We start from the raw sequence: 22,533 nt of genomic DNA, 5'->3' as shown, positions 1-22,533 counted from the left end.
CAGATAGCATATTCAAAAGCAGAGACATTACTTTGCCGACTAAGGTCCGTCTAGTCAAGGCTATGGTTTTTCCTGTGGTCATGTATGGATGTGAGAGTTGGACTGTGAAGAAAGCTGAGCACCAAAGAATTGATGCGTTTGAACTGTGGTGTTGGAGAAGACTCTTAAGAGTCCCTTGGACTGCAAGGAGATCTAACCAGTCCATTCTGAAGGAGATCAGTCCTGGGATTTCTTTGGAAGGAATGATGCTAAAACTGAAACTCCAGTCCATGCGAAGAGTTGACTCACTGAAAGACTTTGATGCTGGGAGGGATTGGGGGCAGGAGGAGAAGGGGACGACCGGGGATGAGATGGCTGGATGGCATCACTGACTCGATGGACGTGAATCTGAGTGAACTCCAGCAGTTGGTGATGGACAGGGAGGCCTGGCGTGCTGCAATTCATGGGGTCGCAAAGAGTCGGACACGACTGAGTGACTGAACTGAAGGGTGAAACTATCATACACACACCCTGCCTCCAACACACACACACACACACACACACACACACACACACACACACACTGAATTTTCCAGGTGGCGGAGGCAGACTTAGACAGGCAAGGCAACATGCCCAAGTTGCACATCTAATAAGCAGCAGAGCTGGGATTCTAAACAGATCTGATGCCACATGTGAACTGTTACCATAACACCTTTCTCAGTATTTCTGACTACAGCTACCAAATGATAGGCTTCACAACAGACCATTTTTCTCCCTGTACACGGTGAGATAAGCAACTAACTGCAAAGGAACCTTTTGCTTAAGATCCTTCAGGAAGCCTGCTTGTTGGCATGGAATTCCAGCCTCTATAAAGTATCTCCCCCACTTACAACTCATCGTCAGAGAAAGAGGAACGTTACAATTAGTGTTAGTGATGGTTTCCACTCATCCATTTTCCTGACTTTACTCCAGAATACAAATCATTAAAATCAAAGCTCAAATATAGTGCAATAAGAATATTACTTAAGAAGAGACTGATCTATCTTTTGGTCCACAGAGTAATCAAATTTCTTTTTGAAGTTTTAAAATATTTAATCTTTTCTATTCTCTTGGAAGTAACACTTTAACACATTGTACATGCACAGCAGAGAATGAAGTTAGTTGCAATCAATCCAATTTATTCTAATCCCATTTCAGTAAGTTAATATTTCAGGGACTAAACTGCTTTGGCTGAAAATTTTGCTCCAATTTTTAACCTTTACTTGGGTAATTTCTGGGTCAACCACCAATGATGCCAGGAAGAGATTATAATTACTTTTAATCATACTAGTTTTGCATGGTTGCACATAATCAATTCCTGTTGTCCACAGATATACATCTGAAATGCATAACTACAAACATAATATTTTTTATCTTTCCCTATTTATCAACTAGAAACAGATTATAAAATGAGCAAGTACAAATAATTATTGAGAGGGAAACCACAGTATTTTTAAGAATTACTATTTTATTTAATTATTCAAGTTAGTAAGCATTTTTCCAATGCCAGCTATAGTCTCCTTTCAATTCCCATGAAGCTGCTTCTTTGGACCTTACATTACATTGTAGCTGTAGAAATTCAAGGTCTCTAAGTTACTTAATTCAAAGGTTTCTATGTGGTAAGAATGGTCACATTAAAATAAAAGGGAAGAAAAAAAACAACAATTGTAACAAATCTGTTTTCTTGGAATTGGCTGTTACAATTTTGCACCCAGGAATGACTTTGTTACTTTATAGAATAGCTTCTCAATACCAAAGCTATTAGCCCAAACAAAAGAATGTTTGCTAAGCTACAATTCTGACAATTAAAACAGAGCAAAAAAATCCCACAAAACCACAAATCCTGATATTCTGAGGTTCTGGGACTGAAGTCAAAGGTAGGCTCCAACGATAATGACAACAAAAATCAAGATGATCTTGGGTGGTGGAGGAAAGCAGAACTGAAGAGAAGAGGCGAGGTGATGTATCATGAAGTGATGAGGCCACTGGCCACTTTCGCCACAACAATCTCCCAGGCAGCAGAGCTCCGTGGTAGATGCTACCTTGGTTCTTTCCTCTTGTTCCCTCACTTGGACTCATACACCTCTTTAAGACATCATCCTCCACCTCCTCCAGAACTAACTGGGACTTCAGGAGATGAATGGGGTGTAAGTTCAGAGATCCTGGCTTCAAGCAAATGTCCCTATTAATAGAAAACAGGTGTGGGAGGGGGAGGAGAAAAATAAAGAAATAAAGGAATAAAATTATTTATAAACACATAAGTTTGGGGAGAGGTGGGGAAAGGAAAAGAGGAATCACAGCTTCGGTATAGGAGAAATTATTGCTGGCATCAAGGACTGACTGACAAGGTGGAACAATGAAGTTGACCACCGGTTTACAGATAAACTTTACACCACAGAGTGAAGGTATACGGTTCAATTTCCCTACCACAGCTAAGTTCCTGAATAGCAATCTTATTTGCAACTAAATACTCAAATTAAATCTGTATTGAGAGAAAACAAATCCTAAAACAATATCCTACAGATGAAAATTACATGATATCATATTTATGTATCTGTTCATTTCCTTGAACATTTTCCTGAGCTCCTTCTAAGTAAATGCCAAGGAAACCAAAGATAGCTCCCACCTTCACATAGTTGACAGTCCAGCATTTAAAATAAGATGTGCTAAAACAAAAAAATTCTTCTGAATGACAGCTGTGGGATTTTAAAAGTGAGAAAAATTATTCTGTACCAATTTTTACACATCGTTTCTCAAGAAGGATGAGAAAAAAATAAATGAGCTTGGTAGTATGAAAAATATTAATGATTATAGCAGCTAACATTTTAAAAAAAAAGGATTTTACATATGTTAAGTCATTTAATCTTCACATGAGAGATGCACAATTCTTTCCATTTTACCAAGAAACAAAAGTTGCGGGAAGTTAAGAAACTTGCCTAAATGCAACTTCTAAGTGGCAGGGCTGGGATTTGAATCCAGGCACCACGGCTCTCAACCCTGCTTTTCTGCCTATAGTAATAACATCGTTACTAACAAAACAACGTTGCTGTATGGTGTAGACCCATGACCTTGGTACGTTAATTCATTCTCGTTGAATACTCTCACATCTCTGTATTTCACAAACAAAAGTAACAGAAAAGCCAACCAAAACGAAGACTCAGAGAAACGTTCCCATGGTTATACGAGTAAAAAGGTGGAGAAGTCCAGATAAGAACTCCAAAAAAGCTTCAGATTCCAAAGGCTCTGCACCCCACAATCCAGCTTGGATCCTCCCCTTACCCTCAACCCACTCAACCATTCCTCCCGGAGGCCCCGACACTACTTCATCCTCCAGGCTCGCGCCTAAGAGGCATTGAGGCAGAGTTCCATCGTCCACACCGGAGCCTCCCCACTTTCCAGGACACCCCCGCCCGGCCTAAGAAGCGCCCTTACCAGGTGGGAGTCGGGGGACCCTTGCAATCTTGTTGGTGATCTCTGCTGTGAGCACCGCGAAGTCCTGCTCGTAGCCTTCAAAGTCGGACGACATGGCGGGTTCCGGAGTGGCCGGCCCGGGTCGGAGCCTAGAACGGAGCTGAGGTCACGCGGGGCAAGAAAAACAGAGTGTAAGGACCCGGAAAGTTCCCTAGAGAGCGGAGCAGAGAACCGGGGACAGCTCCCAGGCCGACCGCTTCCTGGTTGTTCGTCGCGATCTTGGTCCTCCGGAAGTTGGGCTGGGTGCGTGTTTCAGTTTCCGTTTAGGCTCCAAGATTAAGAAGTTCTCTAAGGAAAACCCCTTAAATCAGTGTCCCTAAAAGCCTAAAAAAACCTCGTGTTCTCAGGAATCATTTAAAAGCTTTTTTTTCCTTCCTCCGCGTTTTGGAAAGTGGTTCCGGTTCCCCAAACTAGAAGCCAGAGGAACTTGCTTCCCGACGGAAGGTTGATGCGGCGGACCTCCCGGAAGTGGCTGTCACGGAGACTGCGCACTGAGCTCGAGCAGGAGAGCAGCTGCGAGGGCGCTGGCGGAGCGACGCGCGGGTCGTGGCTGGTCACACACCCCAGCTTCTAGCGCACAGAATTTACTTTCTACTTGCGTTGGGCTGGGGTACCCAGGAAGGAGTTATCCGAGAGGGAGAGAGTCTGCTCCGGGTGAGCCCGAGCCGCCCCAGAAATGCGATGGCCGAGGAGCGGGCACTGAGGACCGGACCGAGGTGGGAGTCAAAGCAGGGGACATGATTTTGCGGTCATCGCCCCACCCGAATGAAGCCAGCATCTCCAGAAAACCGAGACCAACCACCCTTACCAAGATGTTCGTCCCCTGCGTGAGGATTTCTCAGTGCTCTGCTCCATAACACGGGAGGGAAACTGAGGCACGAGGCAGCGCGACATCTCTTGCGTGGAAATCTTTGTTGCTCTGGTTCTCAGATCTTCTTCGCTTGACTCACTCCAGTCCAGTGCTAAATAGCCTTCTACAGATCTTCCCCGCGCTCGCCGTCCTGCCTTCCCGGTCCCTCGCCTTCCCCCCCCCCTCCCGCCCCCGCTCCCTCCCTCCCCGTCCCCCCAATAGTCTCATTCGTGCTTATTTTCATCTACGCCTCCGGCCCTGAGTTCACACACACGTCTCTCTCCTCACCTCCTCTCCCCGCTCCTCCCCTCCCCTCCTTGAGCTTTCATCCTCCGATTTCTTTACTTCTAACACAAGTAGACCTTACGTTAGCCTTTGAGGGGCAACCGCAGGCAAATGCTGTAGACCTTGTCTGGATCAAACTGGATTTAATTCAAGAGTGGGTAGGAGACAGTTCAGAACTCTGTAAAGGAGGTTTGATGATTTGGCTTCTGTCGGGTTCAGCTGTCACTCACCCAAGTGGTTTAATCGCTCAGCCTCTCTGAGCCATTTTCTTTTCTATGAAGAAGGAAACTGGATTAGGTCAACTATAAGGCCCTCCATCCCAGCTCTAAATTGTTTTTGTTAACTGCAGCCTTTCACTAAACGCTTGCACAGACATAATCCTCTGACAAGTTAGGAACAAAGGGAAAAAAACAACCACTTAAGAATCATGGATCCAGTTTACCTGCCATTCAGAATTGACTAAAGTTTGGATAAGATGAAAATGGTTCTCTTTGATATTTGGTGAGATACTCATTCATAGTAATGTACTTGTGAGCTGCTTCTATTTAGGCGATTATTGAAATTAACAAATACAGTAGATAGTAAAATGTCTTACCCAACCTTCTCATTTTGTTTTCTTTAGATTAAGTTTCAAACCAAGGTACTGGATTCTCCTAGATTAAAAAGTGTCAGTGAAAATGGCATAATCTGCATTAACATCCCACAACGTGACGACATGACAATTAAGGAACACACACGGACTTGTGGCACGAGGAAATGTGTGCACAGAAAAAGGAAATCTGTAATTCTTTAAAAACTGGAAGACATTCTTCCTCACCAAAATGGGTACATTCTGCTCAGTTGTCAAGTTTGAAAATCTCCAAGAATTAAAGAGACTTTGTCACTGGGGTCCCATTATAGCCCTTGGTGTTATAGCAATATGTTCTACCATGGCCATGATTGACTCTGTGTTGTGGTATTGGCCCTTACATACCACTGGAGGAAGCGTGAATTTCATTATGTTGATAAACTGGACTGTCATGATTCTTTATAATTACTTCAATGCCATGTTTGTTGGTCCTGGCTTCGTCCCTCTGGGGTGGAAACCGGTAAGAAAAAGGTTCCTTAAAATGGTGAACCCTCATGATAATCATATATTTAGTTTTTTCCTTACCTACCAACCAATAATATCAAACATAGCCTACTTTTTACTTTGGTGGAGACTAAGCATATTATTCTAATCACTGGCCATTTAGAGCTCAAAGAATTTTTTTCATACCTGCTTGAAAGTATTTCCCAAAGCGATTTCAATGAAAAAAAAAAAAGGAGTGGTAGTAATGAGTACGTGGTCATAAGTTTCTAGGAAGCACTGTATATTGTGTACCTCATAATTCCACAGTGTGGTTTGGCACTGGGATTTTTTTTTTCCATGTAACATGTTAACATCCCTCATAACTGAAAAAGAAAACTTTAGAAGCTCAGTTCAGTTCAGTTCAGTCGTTCAGTTGTGTCTGACTCTTTATGATGCTCAGTTCAGTTCAGTTCAGTCGCTCAGTTGTGTCTGACTCTTTGCGACCCCATGAATTGCAGCACGCCAGGCCTCCCTGACTAGTTTATAAAGTATTCAGAAACAATGGACAGCTTATAACAAGCCAACCCTTATGAATAAATACTGTAGTTTGATTTTCATTTATGGGAGATGGGGAAAAGATAGAATTTGAATTTTAGCTTGCATTTCCAGCCCTTCTTTTTGAGCTAAAATTTGTTTAAATAATGAATTTCTGATAACAGCAATATCACTTTTCCAATTACCCAGAAATTTACATTTTGTTTATATTTCACTGCCAAGAAAAATTCTCAGGATAGCGTGTACCTCCAGTATTGTAAAGTCTGCCAAGCATACAAGGCACCACGGTCACATCACTGCAGAAAGTGTAACAGGTACTGTGTCTTTGCTATTTATTGAAGACTGATCAACTTGATTACTGGCCTTTTGTTATTCTTTCTAGCACATCAATCCTAGTTTTATTCCCTGCAAGGTGACTACTTTATAAACAGTGTTGTTAAAATATTTGTGTCCATAATCTTACTTTTAAATTGTCAATTCTGATAATGAACATTTCACTCTTTCTTCTTGCCATGACAGGAGCAGGATAAAACGTTATACTTTAAGTTGTTTTTGTAAATCAGTGTTAATTGTCTACTGTCATATTAACTAGCCTTAGAATTGTTCTGAGTCTAAATTATAAAGGAGACCTGCTTTTTCCATTATTTAGTTGAGTCATATCTACACTTATAAAAATCTAATAAGTGAATCCAGGTGCCTATTATCACAAGTATTTAACATAAAAGTCTTAATTGAAAGAAAACAGAATCACTGTAAAAAATGTGAATTAAGCTATTGATAGAACCTTTGTAAATGAACATCTGTATCCACTGGTAAATAAGAAATTTATGATGCTAATTCTGAGGTTTAGGAGGACCGTTGGAGGGGCAAATAAAGTTTAGTTTGAGGCCAGAAAATTTTCTTCTAACAACCTTAAGGAAAGGAAACACAGTAAGACTTCCTAAACCACGTCTTACATTCCAGAGTTAGCTTGCTTAGCTCAGAGACTCCACATGGAAAGGATAAGAACATGAAGGAAGGAAGTTATAAGCGTCTGCCAGGCCCCATCAGCCCTAGTGGAGATTTAGAAGTAATTTTGTTCGGTCTCTCTTGTTTTCCACTCCAGTCACTGCATAAGAGCAAGAGGAAAATCAGGAACCATGCTTATTTCCTTATAATGAACCTTTCAGTGGGCCTCCTGACTTCTTTAAACAAACTTACTTGTAGCAGACGTTTTTTTCCTCAGAAGCCATTACAAAGCCTGCCCTTTCTTTGGCTGTTTAAAATTTAAAAGTCATCACTGTTCAAAGTTGTTTAAAAACTCATAAAGATTTTTCTTTCTGTTCTATCAAGTAGTATTCCTCTGTGACTCATGCTAGATTCCTGTGTGCTTGATCTTTTGAAGACCAAAGTTATTTCAAGTACACAGGATTTTCTGCCTCATGTTTTCTATAAATTTTTCCTGTTAGATGTGTGATGAAGATGGACCATCACTGCCCTTGGATCAACAACTGCTGCGGCTATCAGAATCACGCTTCCTTCACGCTGTTCCTCCTTTTAGCACCACTGGGCTGTATTCACGCTGCCTTTATTTTTGTCATGACAATGTATACGCAGCTTTATAATCGGGTAAGTGAAAACGTTTGTTATCAAATCATGAGAGATTAAATAAATAGTAGTTATCAAGATTCTTTAAGAAGTCCCTTTTGGAAATAGATGTTCTGCAGTTTAGGTGGGGAAATAGAACTTTGTTTTACCTTTACAGGGATTCCTTTTTTGAAAAAGCTTTAAAACAGTTTTTAAGATGAGGAAAGATTATTTTGTATATGCTATCTGGAAACTCACCGTATATGCTATAGTTGAAGTTTCACTATGTATAACTTACTGGACTTCAATAAGCTGTGGTAGAGAATAGTTAGAGGAAAAAGCAGAAGAGTAGGAAGTAAAAGACAATTCAAGTGCCCTCTGTTTGCCTTCGATCCTGTGGCCACTTGCAGTTCTTTCGTTCATTTCTAAATCCAATGCTCTGGAACATGGCTCACAAAGCAAGTGCACGTTCTTAAATATCGTACAACTGATTGAGTTGATTTGTGAGCACGTGGTTATGAGATAAAGTTTGGTGGTCACAAATTCAGGTCCTTAAGCATGCCTGGAGGATAAATGAGGGACCCAGGCCTAATAGGAACCTGGAAAACACATGCCCTTCACACAGAGGACAACCCATATTTTACTTCACCTATTTATTGATGTTTGGAAATCCAGCCTGGCAATGCCAGATCATCTGGTTTTTCAAGAAAAATCTGAAAACCCAGACTTTCTTTCTCTGTGCAATCTGATTTCTAAACCACTAGATTTCTAAATGTTGGTACCTAACTCTGAATACTTTAAAACGTTTTGCAGGCCAGGCAGTACACATCAGCAGGACGTGTTTTGACCTACATGTTACTCGTTCTTAAACCTCTGGTTGTGGAACAAGAGGGAAGAAACCACTGAATCTTAGGCTATCTTTGTCACTGTGGAAGAGCACTGTAAATGCAGGAAAGTGAGGAGAAGCTGGGAGACACACTTGCAACTTAGATTTGTGTCCACTGTCATTCATCCCCAGTAGTGCGTGTGCAGTCTACCTAATGCTTTCTGAGGAAACGATGACAAAAACCATTGGACAGTACCAAAGAGGATATCATGCATGTCACTATGAGTTCAAGCCACAGAATTAATTAGAAAACAGTTACGTTTGCTTTGGCCACAGTAGCACGTTGTCATTTGCTGATCTTCTTGATGAAGTGGTTTTAAGTGGTAGAGTCGAGTCTAACCATTTACGACAACCAAGTATTTCTTGTGGGGGGTGTTGTTGTTCGCAGCTCTCCTTTGGGTGGAACACCGTCAAGATTGATATGAGTGCAACCCGGAGAGACCCTCTTCCGATTATTCCTTTTGGATTAGCTGCGTTTGCTGCCACCTTGTTTGCCTTGGGATTAGCTTTAGGAACAACCATAGCTGTTGGGATGTTGTTTTTTATCCAGGTAAGCTCCTCCATTACCTCGAGCTAACACTGTCGAGTAATTGGGGCTGCTTGTAGTGAGAAGGAGAAAAAAAGCGTCATTTAAGTATGCTGTGTGAAATGAAGATTATTGTTACTTTGTCCACCTAGGTGATGAATTTTATCTTCTGCTGGTCAGATAATTTCGAAGTGACTTTGCCAGCATTTCTTGGTAATGATTTAATTTAAAAAATCCTAAGTTAGAGTTACACAGCATTTTATCCTTGAGAAAGCTCTTCTCACAGTCTCTCTTGATACACATCAACCCCAAAAGAAGTTGAAGAGGAGTATTATCTTCCCTTCCTTGCAGATGAGTAATTGAGTCACAAGAAGGTTAAGTGAAATACCCGATATCATCCATTTGTGCATTCAGTAAACATAATTATTAATGTTATTTTATAATGGCATATATTCATCAAAAGCATACTAACATAGCTAACGTTTATGGAGTGCTATTTCAGGCCTTTTACATATGTTAGCTCATTTAATCTCCATAACAACCCTGACATTGGTGCCACTTAATGTCTGCTCTATGATGAATCACTCTGCTAATTTCTGAGTCTACAATAATGAGAATGAAGAGGATCCTGCCATTAAATCAGGGCCATGTGTATATCATAGATTTATGTACAAAGTGCTATGAGAGCCCAGAGAAGGAGGATGTGACCCTGAAAGGATCCAAAAATAGTTCTTGTGACTCACGGCATTTGTTTCATGCGTATATTCATTCACTGAAGGCCCACCATGAGCCAGACACTGTGCTAGGTCCTCGGGATATGGTGAGGACTCCTAGTCCAGCGCTGCTCTTACCGTGGTGCACTGTCTCCATGAAGGCACAGCCAGACGGCAGAGAATTGCACAACTCATAGAATCAGAAACGCTGCGCTAGCAGGCCCTGATGCCTTACCCAACCCTTTTTGAACTCTTAGTTTTAAAATAACCTGGTTTGGGTTATATTTCATATTTTTTACTGGCCTAGAATCAAATTCTTTGACAGATTTTTCCCAGTGCATGTAACTAAGAATCATATTAGAAATAAACTAAAGTCATGTGGTGTAAAAACCTACATGAATGAAATTGTCATTTCTAGGAAAATCAAAAGTAGAATCAAGACTGAATATACTCAAGTTTTTAAGGCAAACAGAATGTCTAGGTTGACTGTAATGAGTCACTGTTACTTGTAATAAATAGACTAATCATGCATTTAAGATTTATTAAAAATAGTGGTAAAATTTTAATGGCAAAATATGTTAATGCCTATTGAATGTATTGTATCATATTTTATTAATACTCTGGAAAACTTATTCAGAAGGTAGTACTTAAAGCATGACTTTGATTTAAGCCATAGATTCAGATTTGATTGTGGATTGATGTAGTCATGTGAAGATCCAGTCCAATGGTTTAGAGTCAGATGAATCACGTGCTCTTTTATTTAATCTCTATTGTCCTGATACCTTCATCTATGGAATGGAGCAATAAAAACTGTCTCGTAGGGGTAGTGTAAAGATGATAATCCTTTTTTTTTAAGATGATCATCTTAAATGAACCAGTAACATTTTAAATTTTACTATTTCTAGATGAAAATAATTCTCAGAAACAAAACTTCTATTGAATCATGGATTGAAGAGAAGGTAAATTTTAGAATTATTTTCTTAATTTTGATAAAGTACTGATTAACTAATAGATCAGATTAAGTAGTAAATGCCCCCAAAAGAAAGCTTGACTACCAGATGGCTTCCTTATGTCATTTGCATGCCACGTGAAGGGTGATTATAGGAACCGTTTGATTTATTCCTGTTTCAATAAAACTCCCACAGAACCATCTCACACTGAATTGTTCTAAGTCACACATGAAGCTATTTGGCCGTACTCTCTCAGACTGGAGGAGAAGGCAGTCCATTGAGATGGGAGCTTCTGTCCTACCAAGGTGCCATGTAGGCTTTACACATCAGATAGAGCTTAGAACATTTAGCTTGTCACAAACCTCACAACCTCCAATACATACTTCACACTGTCCATTGTGATTCTGATGGTAAAATATGCCCCACTCCCTATTTAAAACTTCCCAGAGCCTTTCCGTCCCTGTAGCTTATTGGGGTTGTGAACCCAGTGCACTGCGGCCCAGGCAGATAAGCTGGAGGAGTGGAGCCAGCCTGTGCTCCAGAGCTGTCCAGCAGAGCAAGCTCATCGCTGCCGCAGAGAAATCCTCACCTAGTATCGTGACATCATCTGATTGTTTTTTCCAAGAAAAACCAGAGATCTGGATTTTTATGTTACCTTCTTTGCTTTTAAGCATTGAGAAGCAATTCAAATTAAGAGCAAAATAAACAGAAAATCTTCATGGGCCAAAGGAAACAGCCTATGGGACATATTTAGCCCCCTAGCAGCCAGTTAGTGAGTTTTAACTTAGCAGCAGCTCTCAAACTTCGGTCTTGGGACCTTCTGTTGTTTGTTGTTTAGCGACTAATTCGTGCCCAGCTCTTTGCGACCTCATGGACTGTAGCCCTCTAGACTTCTGTGTCTGTGGGATTTCTCAGGCAAGAATACTGGAGTAGGTTGCCATTTCCTTCTCCAGGGGATCTTCCTGACCCTGGGTTGGAACCCATATCTTCTGCATTGATAGGCAGATTCTCTGCCACTGAACCATCAGGGAAGCCCCTCGGGACCTTTTACATTCTCAAAAATTGTTAAGTACACCAAAGAGCTTTTGTTAATTATACTGTTGGGTATTATATCTATTGACATTTGCCATATTTTCTAACTGAGAAAACCTTTGAATATTATTTCATTTAAAAATAACAATAATAAATCCACTATATGTTAATAAAATAACATTTCTGGAAAAATAATTAAAATTTCCAAAATAAGCAGAATAGGGAGAGTGGCATTGGTTTTATGTTTTTACAAATTTCTTTAATATCTGACTCAACAGAAGACAGTTGGATTCTCAGATCTAGCTCTGCATTCAGTCTGTTGAGATATGTTGCTTTGATTGAAGTATGTGAAGCAAATTCAGTCTCAAACAGATAAGTAGGTAGAAGAGGGTATTTTACCATGCCTTTTAGATAACAGTGGACATTCTTTGATAATAACAATACATTATAACTTGACAAATGCTAGTTGTTGAGAGGTTAGTTGCATGTAAGATCTAAAATTCAACCAATTTTTTGCATTCTTATGTATTCAAATCCATCAATCTGTTTTGCTCTTTGAACGGATCCTTTACCCATATAGGACATCAGGCATTGGTCTTCTGGAACATACTGGTTTACAGATTCACAGATTTTTGGAATGTTGATACAGTTCGTTATTCAAGATGTAAACCCATTTGTATCACTACCAGTTTTATGGGGAAAATCTTTAAATATTGGAAAGCTGTCAAGCTCATAGTGGTGATGTAAATTTTCCAAATTCTAATTTTCATTAGAAAGCCTTACATTTTTCACTAGCAACAAATAGTTGTTTATATGAAGTAATAGCCTGACTTTTGTTCGTTTTCAAGAAGACATCCACTAAATACTGAAATCTGACTAACTTTGGTTTGTCTGTTACATTACTCATTCTTTCAAAAAAATAGCATTTCATGAAAAAAGCTGGCTGCACAACTTTAGTTGGCTCACAACTCAGACAGGTGTTTTCCTTGAGATAAGCATTTTGTCATGCTTTATGTGTATTTCCTGTTTCGTCACGCAGAATATTAAAAAGATGTCTACTTGAGGGCTGAGACTTAATAAAACTAATTTTTATTCATCAAGACATTTTTATGTAAAACTGGGCTTTTTGTTGGTTTGGTTTGGTTGGAATTTAGTGTGTAGCAACGAAGAATATAACAGCTTGGTGCCACTGTCTTGACGCCAATATAAGGCGCCAGCAATTTCACCCACCGTTGCAAATGTCAACACCATGAAAGAAGGCAAGAATGTCTTAGTATTATTATCAAAGTTGTCTGACTTTGTTCAACCTCAAGAAAAGGTCTTGGGGACTGAAGGAGATGCACAAAGCATACTTTGAGAACCGCAGATATACAAGTTTAAGTCCAAGCTCCTTAGCTTCTTCGTAGTAAAGCCTTTCATGTCTTCCCCTTACCTGCTTCTCCAGTTCATTTCCACCCCTCTCCACCCCATTCCTACTCCATACCAGCTAATACCAAATAGTTTACACATCTTATGCTTCTGTGTTTTTCCACATGTTGCTCCCTCTGCCTAGAATTATCTTCTAGCTCTTTTCTCCTTATTTCTTGCCCCTCGAGACTTGGGTCAGCTGTCAGTTCCTCCGAGGAACCTTCCTTGATTCTCCCTAGACTGAGTGAAGTACTTTTCTTCCCCTTTCCCATGGCGCCCGTTGCACATCTCTGTCAATTTTCAACACATACGCACACGGAGTTCCCTCTTTACTGTGTGCTTCTCTCAGACAGACTCCATGCCTCTGTTGTTTCTGTAAACTGCTCTCATCCTTAGCACTTTGTCTTTTTTAATATTCTAGGTCTCTGTTCTCTGAGGCTCTTAATCTATTTTAAGACCCTGAAGTTTTTGTTTATAAGAAGGGGAAAGAAGTTACTCATTATCAGGGTGGGGCTGGACTTACATGTTTTCATGTTACAGCTGGACAATTCTTGTAGTTGAATTATTATCAGTATACTTTATAAGTAACTGCAAGAAGCTTTTCTCTAAAATACTATCCGATGATAATAAAATATTTCAAGGTATAATCTCTAGTTAGCATAACATTGACATTAGATTAACTGTTTTTGCCGATGACCAAGGCTATCTGTAAAGTGCCACACTAAATCTAGAAGTTATTTTAAACCTGGCACTATGTTGCTCAATAAAAACCAAATGAATGATTCTCTTAAGTTAAAGAAAATGGGTCAAAATTACCATATTTTATTACGAAATAAATATCAACTGGGTTTGTATACTCATTGTAGGAATAAACAATATATCTTTATACCACTAGGTGTCAGTAGAAATTCAGAAATCCTAAACCAGTTTATCCCCTTAGGTAAAAGATGACAATTTAAATGACTAGAATATAATTTATGAAACTTGGATATATATATATGCATAAAATGTGCATATAAATGCCTATATAAGTATGCAGACATACGTAATGGTATGTAAAACTGAAAGATCTCTTACACTTAACCTGCTAACTTTAAAAAAAAACAATAATTTTCATAAAATGACTCACCTGTCATACCTTTCCTGGCCATTCCTACAAGTTCCTTCCAGCCCGAATAAACCCTTGTTTTCTCTTAAATCTCTTTATTAACATCTGTTCTTTACAGCTGGATCCTTTTGTTCTACTGAACAAGTAGGAACATTGAGGATTTTTTGTATATGAAATAAAGTTACAAACTTTTAATAAGCATTTTTGAATGCTTAAATTCAGTCTTATTTAGACTTATTCCTAAAAAAGCCCTGTCACACATTTTGTGGATGATCTTATACAAGTTTGCTGTTTGTCTGTCAAGTTCTTCCTATATTGGGATAAGTGTTTATTACTCCTGTGTATTCTAATGTTATAACAAGGAGGAAGTATTTTTAGAAGTGATGCAAATTTGAGGGATAACTGTTCTCAATTATCTATTGCCAAAAGCCATTTAAGGCAGATGTATCTGCCATCTTACCTCTTTGTTACCCACAGGCTAAAGATCGAATTCAATATTATCAACTAGATGACGACTTTGTTTTTCCTTATGATATGGGAAGTAGATGGAAGAACTTCAAACAAGTATTCACATGGTCAGGGGTCCCTGAAGGAGATGGGCTGGATTGGCCAGTTAGAGAAGACTGTCACCAGTACAGCTTAACAGTGAGTGTTTTGTTCAAATAGTCTTCTTTTTACCCCACCTTCTTCCTCTTAACTTCTCCTTAACTCCGATGGCATTTTGTAGTAAAATAAGTCATAAGAATTGTTTCAGCATGTCAAAATGAATCTAAGTGAATTCCCAAGCACTCCTTGTATCATGAAGAAGAAGTCGCTCAGTCGTGTCCGACCTCCTTCAATTTAAATCTCTTATCTCACCATACCTGTGAGATAAAGTCCTGATTCCATACCTTGAATTTATAAAACCCAGCCAAAAGCTACCTTTCACTTATATCCTTTTCATACTGTTCATGGGGTTCTTGAGGCAGGAATGCTGAAGTGGTTTGCCTTTCCCTTCACTGGACCCGTTTTGTCAGACCACCTACATCCTGGAGGGAATCAGCCTTTCCGATCAGCCTAGTCCACTCAGCAAATCCCTGATACAATTCTCCCCCCACAGTTTTTTCTACGCCATGTGACCTTCTCTTTATCAGAAATTACTCAGATCAGCTCCAGCCCCCCCGCCCCCATCTAGACTCATCTGGATTTGGTACCTACTCATATACTAGTTATATGAGCACATGAGGTCTCAATTTTAATCCTTGTGTCTTTAACTTGGCAAGATTCTAAGCAGAGATTATTTCCCCTTATATCTAGTGTAGTGTCATTTAGCAAGTTGTAGCTGAATAAGTGGAAAAGAGGAGTCAAAATGACGACTTTTAATCAAAATTCATTGTTGATGAACTTTGCAGTCTTATTGAGGACTCAGTGAGTCTCTGGACTGCTTCATCTTAAGGGACTAGCCTGGAAGCCCCCGGAGGGCAGAGAGCACATCTCCTTGATTGCTGGGCCACAGGGAATGCTCTGTGATTATACACAGATAAAGACATTGGAGAGGGAACATTGAGAAGAAAGTCCCACTTCAGTGCCAATTTTTAGTCAAAGAGCCTTCTTTCCATGCTTTAAAAAAAAAAAAAAAAAAGCGTAGCCTTTAAATTACAGCAATTTGAAATGTCGGAAAATTGGGAGTTTGTCATGTCACTCTGATACAGTAAACGAGGAAAGCCTGTGTTTCAGTGTTGAGATACTAGATTTCATTTTTTCTTTTTATATCTTCCAAACAGATAGAACAGCTGAAACAAAAAGCAGATAAAAGAGTCAGAAGTGTAAGTAATTCTTTTGCAGTGATACTAATTTCTTTTCCTTTGTCAGGCTCAGCACTTCTAAGTAGCTTTTAAAATTGCCTCTAAGTAAAAAACCAACTCTTGGCTTTTATTAAATAATATTTCTTAATACATTTGTTGAACTTTGATGCATTTTACTTTTGTTTTCATTCAGATAGTTTGGACTGGAGGTTTGGAGGGAATTTAGTCAGTTTATATTGTCAAAAGATAATTATCCTCAATATAGTTCCCTAGTGGGAAACTTGTCCTTAAAGTGATGCTGAACAATTAATTCAGTGGCCACAAGCTACATGTGGTTATTTAAATTTAAATTTATTTAAATTAAATAAAATTCAAATTTAAATTCCTTGGTTGCACCAGCCACATTGAAAGTGTTCAGTATCTACTTGTGGCTAGGGGATACCACACTGTATACCACAAGTGTAAAACATCTCCACCATTGCAGAAAGTTCCATTGGGCAACACTGCTTCTAAAATTTTATTAGCCATGTGCTTCAAATGAAGGGCAAGAAAAGCCTGAGAATTAGAAGCATCAGTTAATTACCTTCTATAAGGGAGCTGGGTAGATAGCAAACCAGAAGGGAAAGACTTGTTGCCTGATATTCTGGGTCTACTTTTAATGGTTTACATTCAAGCTTAAAAAACTTCATACATGAGTTAATGTTAAACTGTTCTACTCACTGATGACAGGTCCGGTATAAAGTGATAGAAGATTATAGTGGTACCTGCTGTCCTTTGAATAGAGGAATCAAAACATTCTTCACAAGCCCCTGCACTGAAGAACCTCGGATAAGGCTACAGAAAGGGGAATTCATCTTAGCTACAAGAGGGTTACGGTAAGTAACAGAAAATACTGAATTTCTTCTTGAATAGTGAAATTGGCATCTAGCCTAAAAAGAAAAATTAATTTTAATCTTTTAAATATTTCAGATACTGGTTGTATGGAGACAAAATTCTTGATGATTCTGTTTTAGAAGGTATGAACATGAAAGCGAGTGTTTAAAGGATAAGACTGCCAGCAATAACTGCAAATTTTACAAGAATACCTTTTATAAACAGTCACATGCATTAGGGGAACTATAGGAAGGTACTCATTAAGCAGCAAAAAGAAGCTCCATGTATTCTCCATAGCACTTGTATTTGTCGGGTCTTTGCAATGATTACTGAACGTTGGATCCCATACTTAAATAAGCAGCACACACTTGTGGAAATGCTTCATTTGTGGTATTCAGTCCCCAGCAGCCCTCTGAGGTCCATGCTGTCATTGACATTTTGTTGATGAGGGAACTGAAATGTGGGGAGGCTTAGCAGCGTGCCCAAGGCCACACTAAATACAGGAAGAGCCAAGCCTCTAGCCCACGCAGTCTGGCTCAGAGCCTGTGACTAAGCTGCTATGCTATACATGCACCCATTGAGTGAATCATTCTATTATGATAAAAACTGATGAATTGAAACATTCCCTGTCTTTGATTTTTTTTTTTTTAACTTTTAAGAATTATTTCTTTAAAAATTAACCTAGGATGCTCTTTTGAAAATACTGGGTTAATCATAAATTAGCCCATGTGATAGGTTATGCAAGCTTGATATAGAAGTGCACCTGTTAAAAAACGAATCTAAAAAGCACACCTCCAGGGAGATAGTCCCCTAGAACAGATGAAGTGTCACGGTGTGTCAGACTCCCTCCCAGGTACACGCATGTGCTTGGACACCAGGTTCCCCCGCAACTCCACTGGAGTGCTTCTGAACATGCAGGTCCTTTCCCAGATGATGGAACTTGGGAATACCTATTTTCTAGCTTGTTGGGAATGTATATATTTTGAATTTTTTTTTTATTTAGTTCATTTTAGCCTCAAGTTGTGCTTATCAAAATGGGGGGGGGGGGTAATTAAAAGCTTATCAGTTTGAAGTAATAGGATTTACAAGTCTCACAGTTGTCATTTTGGTATGTCTATTTCATATCAATTTCATTTTCTCCCTCAGGTGTTTCAAGAATAAGAGGATGGTTCCCTAGAAACTGTGTAGAAAAGTGCCCCTGTGACACCGAAACAGATCAAGCCCCAGAGGGCGAGAAGAAAAACAGATAGCTGCTTTTGAAGTACAGTTCCTCTCAGTCTGCTCCATTACTTGAAAACTGTACATATTACTAAAGAATTATGCAATGAGCCTACTCTGGTTAAGGTGTTCTTTTCCTCAAAGGTGCCCTAGTGCCATGATCTAGATATTTTTATTACCACTTTGAGATGAAGAAGCCATTCTGCACTTGCCTTTGAATTCCTGCACCTCTCTGCCACCTCTCCCCTTCCCCAGAAGGAAAAACAGTTCACCCAAGCGAGTCAGTTGCATTTTCTCTAGAGTTTTGTGTGCGCTGCACACAGTGGACCTGACGTGCAGATAGAGGTCCCCCTCTACCAGGAGCATCTGCATGTGATGCTTTTATCCTCTGTCCCCCTCGGCCGAATTTCTGATATTCCAGATACTATAGAACTTAACTTGTCAGATTCAGTATAAGCTCAGATTTTATTACCCGTCTTTTAATAATGATGATTTTGTCAAATCAAATAAAGATCAATGGCTGTTCTGTATAAATCATAGTTTTTACTCTAGTCATCTTTCTTTTTGCCGACTAGAAAGGAGTGTTATTTCCTATGGAAAAACTGCTGCTTTACTGCCTCTTGGAAAATTCACATCTTTAATCATAAGTCTTAAGACATATATATTTGCCTCAAATAAATAATTAATGGCATATTGAGATCATAGTATTCTAGTAGACTTTTTTTAATTGAAGTATAGTTGATAGTGTTACAGGTGTATAGCAATGATCCAGGTATATATACACTCACACATATATTCTTTTTCAGATTCTTTTCCATTATAGGTTATGACAAGATCTTGAATATAGCTCTCTGTGGTGTACAAACAGTAGGCTCTCACTTATCTGTTTTATACACAGTAGTGTGTATCTGTGTGTGCTGTGTCCAACTCTTTTGTGACCCTATGTAGTGTAGCGGGCCAGGCTCCACTGTCTGTGGGATTCTCCACGCCAGAATATTGGAGTGGGTTGCCATGCCCTTCTCCAGGGAATCTCCCTGACCCAGGAATCCAACCTATGTCTCTTGTATTATAGGTGGATTCTTTACTGCTGAACCAGCAGGGACGCCCTAGTGTATGTCTATAACATCTCCCATATCTCTCATTCATCCCTCCCTGCCTCTTTTCCTCTTTGGTCACCATAAGCTTGTTTTCTGTGTGTGTGAGTCTATTTCTGTTTTGTAAATAAGTTCATTTGTATCATTTTTTAGATTCCACATGTAAGTAATATCCTATAATGTTTATCATTCTCTGTCTGACTTAATTCACTTCGTGTGACAATCTCTAGGTCCCTCTGTGTTGCTGCAGATGGCATTATTTCATTCTTCTGATGGCTGGGTAACACTCCACTGTTTATTCCACATCTGTAACCATTCATCTGTTTGTGGACATTTAGGTTGCTTCTCTGTCTTGGCTGTTGTAAATAGTGGTGCTGTGAGCATGGGGATGCATGTATCTTTTCAAATTAAAAAGTTTTCAACTTGTGTGGGTGCATGTCCAGGAGTGAGATTGCTGGATCATATGGTAACTTGGTTTTTTAAGAACCCTCCATAGTGTTTTTCTGTAGCTATACCAGTTTCCACCAGCAATGTAGGAGGGTTCCTTTTTTCCCACACCTCCAGCATTTATTATTTGTAGACTTTTTGATGGTGGCCATTCTGATCTGTGTGAGGAAATAACCTCATTGTAGTTTTGATTTCCATTTCTCTGATAATTAGCAATGTTGAGCATCTTTTCATGTGCCTGTTGGCCATCTGTATGGAGAAATGTCTGTTCGGGTCTTCTGCCCTTTTTCTGATTGGGTTAATTTTAAGCTGTTTCTATATTTTGGAAATTAATCCCTTGTAGGTTGTATCCTTTGCAAATATTTCCTCCCATTTTTCAGGTGGTCTTTTTGTTTTGTTCATGGTTTCCTTTGCTGTGCCAAAGGTTTTAAGTTTAATTAGATCCCACTTGTTTATTTTTGTTCTTCTTTCCATTACTCTAGAAGATGGATTCAAAACAGTATTGCTGTGATTTATATCAATGAGTGCTCTATGTTTTCCTCAAGGGGTTTTATAGTATCCAGTCCTACATTTAGGTCTTTCATCCATTTTGACTTTAATTTTGTATATGGTAATTGAGAATGTTCTGATTTTATTCTTTTACATGTAAGTTGTTCAGTTTTCCCATCACCACTTACTGAAAAGACTGTCTTTTCTCCACTGTATATTCTTGCCTCCTTTGTCGATTGGTCATAGGTGTGTATGAGTTTATCTCTGGACTTTCTGTCCTGCTCTGTTAGTCTCTGTCTGCGAAGCAGTACCATACTGTTTTGATTACTGTAGCTTTGTAGTATGGGAGTTCCCTTGTATATTATTTGTTGCTTTTCCCTTGCTGCTTTTAGTATTGTCTTTTTATCTTGAATTTTTGTCATTTTGATGGCACTGTGTCTTGGTGTGTTCTTTGAGTTAATCCTGTATGGGACTCTATGTACTCTCTGGACTTGGCTGTTTCTTTTCTCAGATTAGGGAAGTTTTTAGCTATTATCTCCTCACTGGTGGGTGGAGATGGACTTCGACCCCATGGTGGGAGAGGCTGTGCCTAGGGGCATGTCAGGACATGACTGTGGGCCCTTCAGTCTTTAGGAAGCCTGTCTCCTGATGGGTATGGCTGTATCTCCCCAGTTAGTGGTTTGGCTTGAGGCATCCCAGCACTGGAGCCTTCAGGTTGCTGGGGCTTGGTGCAGATAAGCCAGTATGGCAGCCAGCAGGAGTGTTCATGTGGTTGAATGTTCCCTATTACGTCTGCCTCCAGTGTCTGTGTCCCCAGGGTGAGCTGCAGCTGCCTCTTGCCCCTCCAAGAGACATTCCAAGACCAGCAGGTAGATGTAGCCCAGGCTCCTATCAAATTACTGCTTTTGCCCTGGGTCCCAGTGTACATGAAATTTTGTGTGTACTCTTGAAAAGTGAAGCCTGTATTTCCCCCAGTTTTCTGGGGCTTGTCTTTCTGATGCCAGATCCCTGGGCTGGGGAGCCTGACGCGGGGCTCAGGACTATCTCTCCTGTGGGAGAACCTCTGCTATATAATTATTATCCAGTTTGAGGATCGCCCAGCCAAGGGGTATGGGATTTGATCATATCTGCCCTTACAGCCCATTCTCACTGTGGTTCCTTCTTTATGTCTTTAGTTGTAGAAGATCTTTTTTGGTAGGTTCCAGTTTTTTTCATCAATGGTTGTTCTGCAGATAGTTTTGATTTTGGTGTGCCCATGAGAGGTGAACTCAGGGTCTTTCTATATTATACCATCTTGGCCGCTGTCTAGGAGACTTTCAACCTAGTCATGTCTGCTCATGTTCGCTTGAATCTCTCCAAGCCTGAAGCTGATGTGAGTAGTAGGTTCTAGGCTGGTGGACTTGGAGGCTTAAAGTCAGGCTCTTCTAAACACAAGAGTAGAATTACAGTAGTCACCTGTTCAAAGAGTAATTCTTTCCAAGGCAGAGAACTTGAGATGGGGATCTGGCTTGTGAACACTCCAAGGGCACTTGGAGATTTAGCAATGAATGAAAGGACTCTGTCCCACTCCAATGAGGACTAGGGAGGTAGACGGATAGTAAAACATATGTCAGTTGGAATCGTGTATTATGAAGAAAGCAGGTGGGACAATCTGATGGAGGTGACATTTAAAGTATATGAGGGGACAAGTCATGTGTCTCTGGGAGCATCTGCACTTTAGGCAGAACAACAGGCTAGAATGTTCCTGGCATGTCTGAGGACAGGAAGGCAGTGTAGGTTCAGCTGGAATGAGTGAGGGGGTAGTGGGAAACAAGGTCAAGGAGACAGCAGGAGCTAGGACATGCAGGGAAGCTCATTCCTGTCTTCACTTCTATCTCAATATCCCAGGATAGCTCTTCTGGGCTCAGGGTCTAGAAAGACCAGAAAGGAACACTCTTCAAGACTACATGGATGATAAAGAAGAAAGAGCACTAACTGTGCTCAGCTGGAGTCAGTCTTCGACTGGTACTTTTTATTCACAGCTGTGGGATAGCAGGCCTGATCCTCAAGGTCATTTCCTTCGGTAGCTATCAAACATGGTGGCATTCTAGAATCACCTAGGGACCTTTTAAAAATCCCAGTGCCCACGCTGTACCTCTGGCCAGGTTGACCAGAATCCATAAGTATCACACAGGCATTGGTATCTTTTTAAACTCCCAGGTAATTCTAGT

The 22,533-nt window shown here is 40.0% G+C and overlaps 2 protein-coding genes across 21 annotated transcripts in view; one reads left to right on the top strand and one right to left on the bottom strand.

The window, feature by feature from the left end:
- The window catches only part of VTI1A (vesicle transport through interaction with t-SNAREs 1A), a 385,337-nt gene extending 381,638 nt beyond the window's left edge, over positions 1–3,699 (bottom strand). For all 13 annotated transcript variants that reach the window (XM_012102936.4, XM_004020201.5, XM_060404484.1 and 10 more), the window contains exon 1: positions 3,451–3,699. In XM_012102936.4, coding sequence (XP_011958326.1) covers positions 3,451–3,544 — 94 coding nt within the window. In that variant the 5' untranslated portion in view covers positions 3,545–3,699. The remainder of the gene's footprint in view (positions 1–3,450) is intronic.
- Positions 3,700–3,989: 290 nt separating this feature from the next.
- On the top strand, positions 3,990–18,827 carry ZDHHC6 (zinc finger DHHC-type palmitoyltransferase 6). 8 transcript variants are annotated; one of them, XM_004020200.5, is made up of 11 exons: positions 3,990–4,205; positions 5,247–5,712; positions 6,453–6,544; positions 7,679–7,838; positions 9,071–9,232; positions 10,827–10,880; positions 14,896–15,063; positions 16,182–16,223; positions 16,932–17,077; positions 17,172–17,218; positions 18,222–18,827. In XM_004020200.5, exons 2-11 carry the CDS (start codon positions 5,446–5,448, stop codon positions 18,323–18,325), a joined length of 1,242 nt encoding a protein of 413 aa, XP_004020249.1. In that variant the 5' UTR covers positions 3,990–4,205; positions 5,247–5,445; the 3' UTR covers positions 18,326–18,827. The 8 variants fall into 8 exon arrangements, with proteins under 8 accessions (XP_004020249.1, XP_042094488.1, XP_011958336.1 ...); XM_042238554.1 differs by having other exon boundaries at positions 3,990–4,303; XM_012102946.4 differs by having other exon boundaries at positions 3,990–4,316.
- Positions 18,828–22,533: the final 3,706 nt, after the last annotated feature.

Source organism: Ovis aries, chromosome 22 (assembly GCF_016772045.2).
Source record: "Ovis aries strain OAR_USU_Benz2616 breed Rambouillet chromosome 22, ARS-UI_Ramb_v3.0, whole genome shotgun sequence".
NCBI classification, from domain to species: Eukaryota; Metazoa; Chordata; class Mammalia; order Artiodactyla; family Bovidae; genus Ovis; species Ovis aries.
This window is presented reverse-complemented; position numbering and strand designations above follow the sequence as displayed.

Bases quoted from the DNA above. Each gene is read 5' to 3' on its own strand.
- ZDHHC6 (XM_004020200.5), top strand. From the start codon at position 5,446: ATGGGTACATTCTGCTCAGTTGTCAAGTTTGAAAATCTCCAAGAATTA. The intron at 6,545-7,678 runs GTACTGTGTCTT...TTTTCCTGTTAG, and splicing joins CACTGCAGAAAGTGTAACAG to ATGTGTGATGAAGATGGACC. The intron at 16,224-16,931 runs GTAAGTAATTCT...CACTGATGACAG, and splicing joins CAGATAAAAGAGTCAGAAGT to GTCCGGTATAAAGTGATAGA.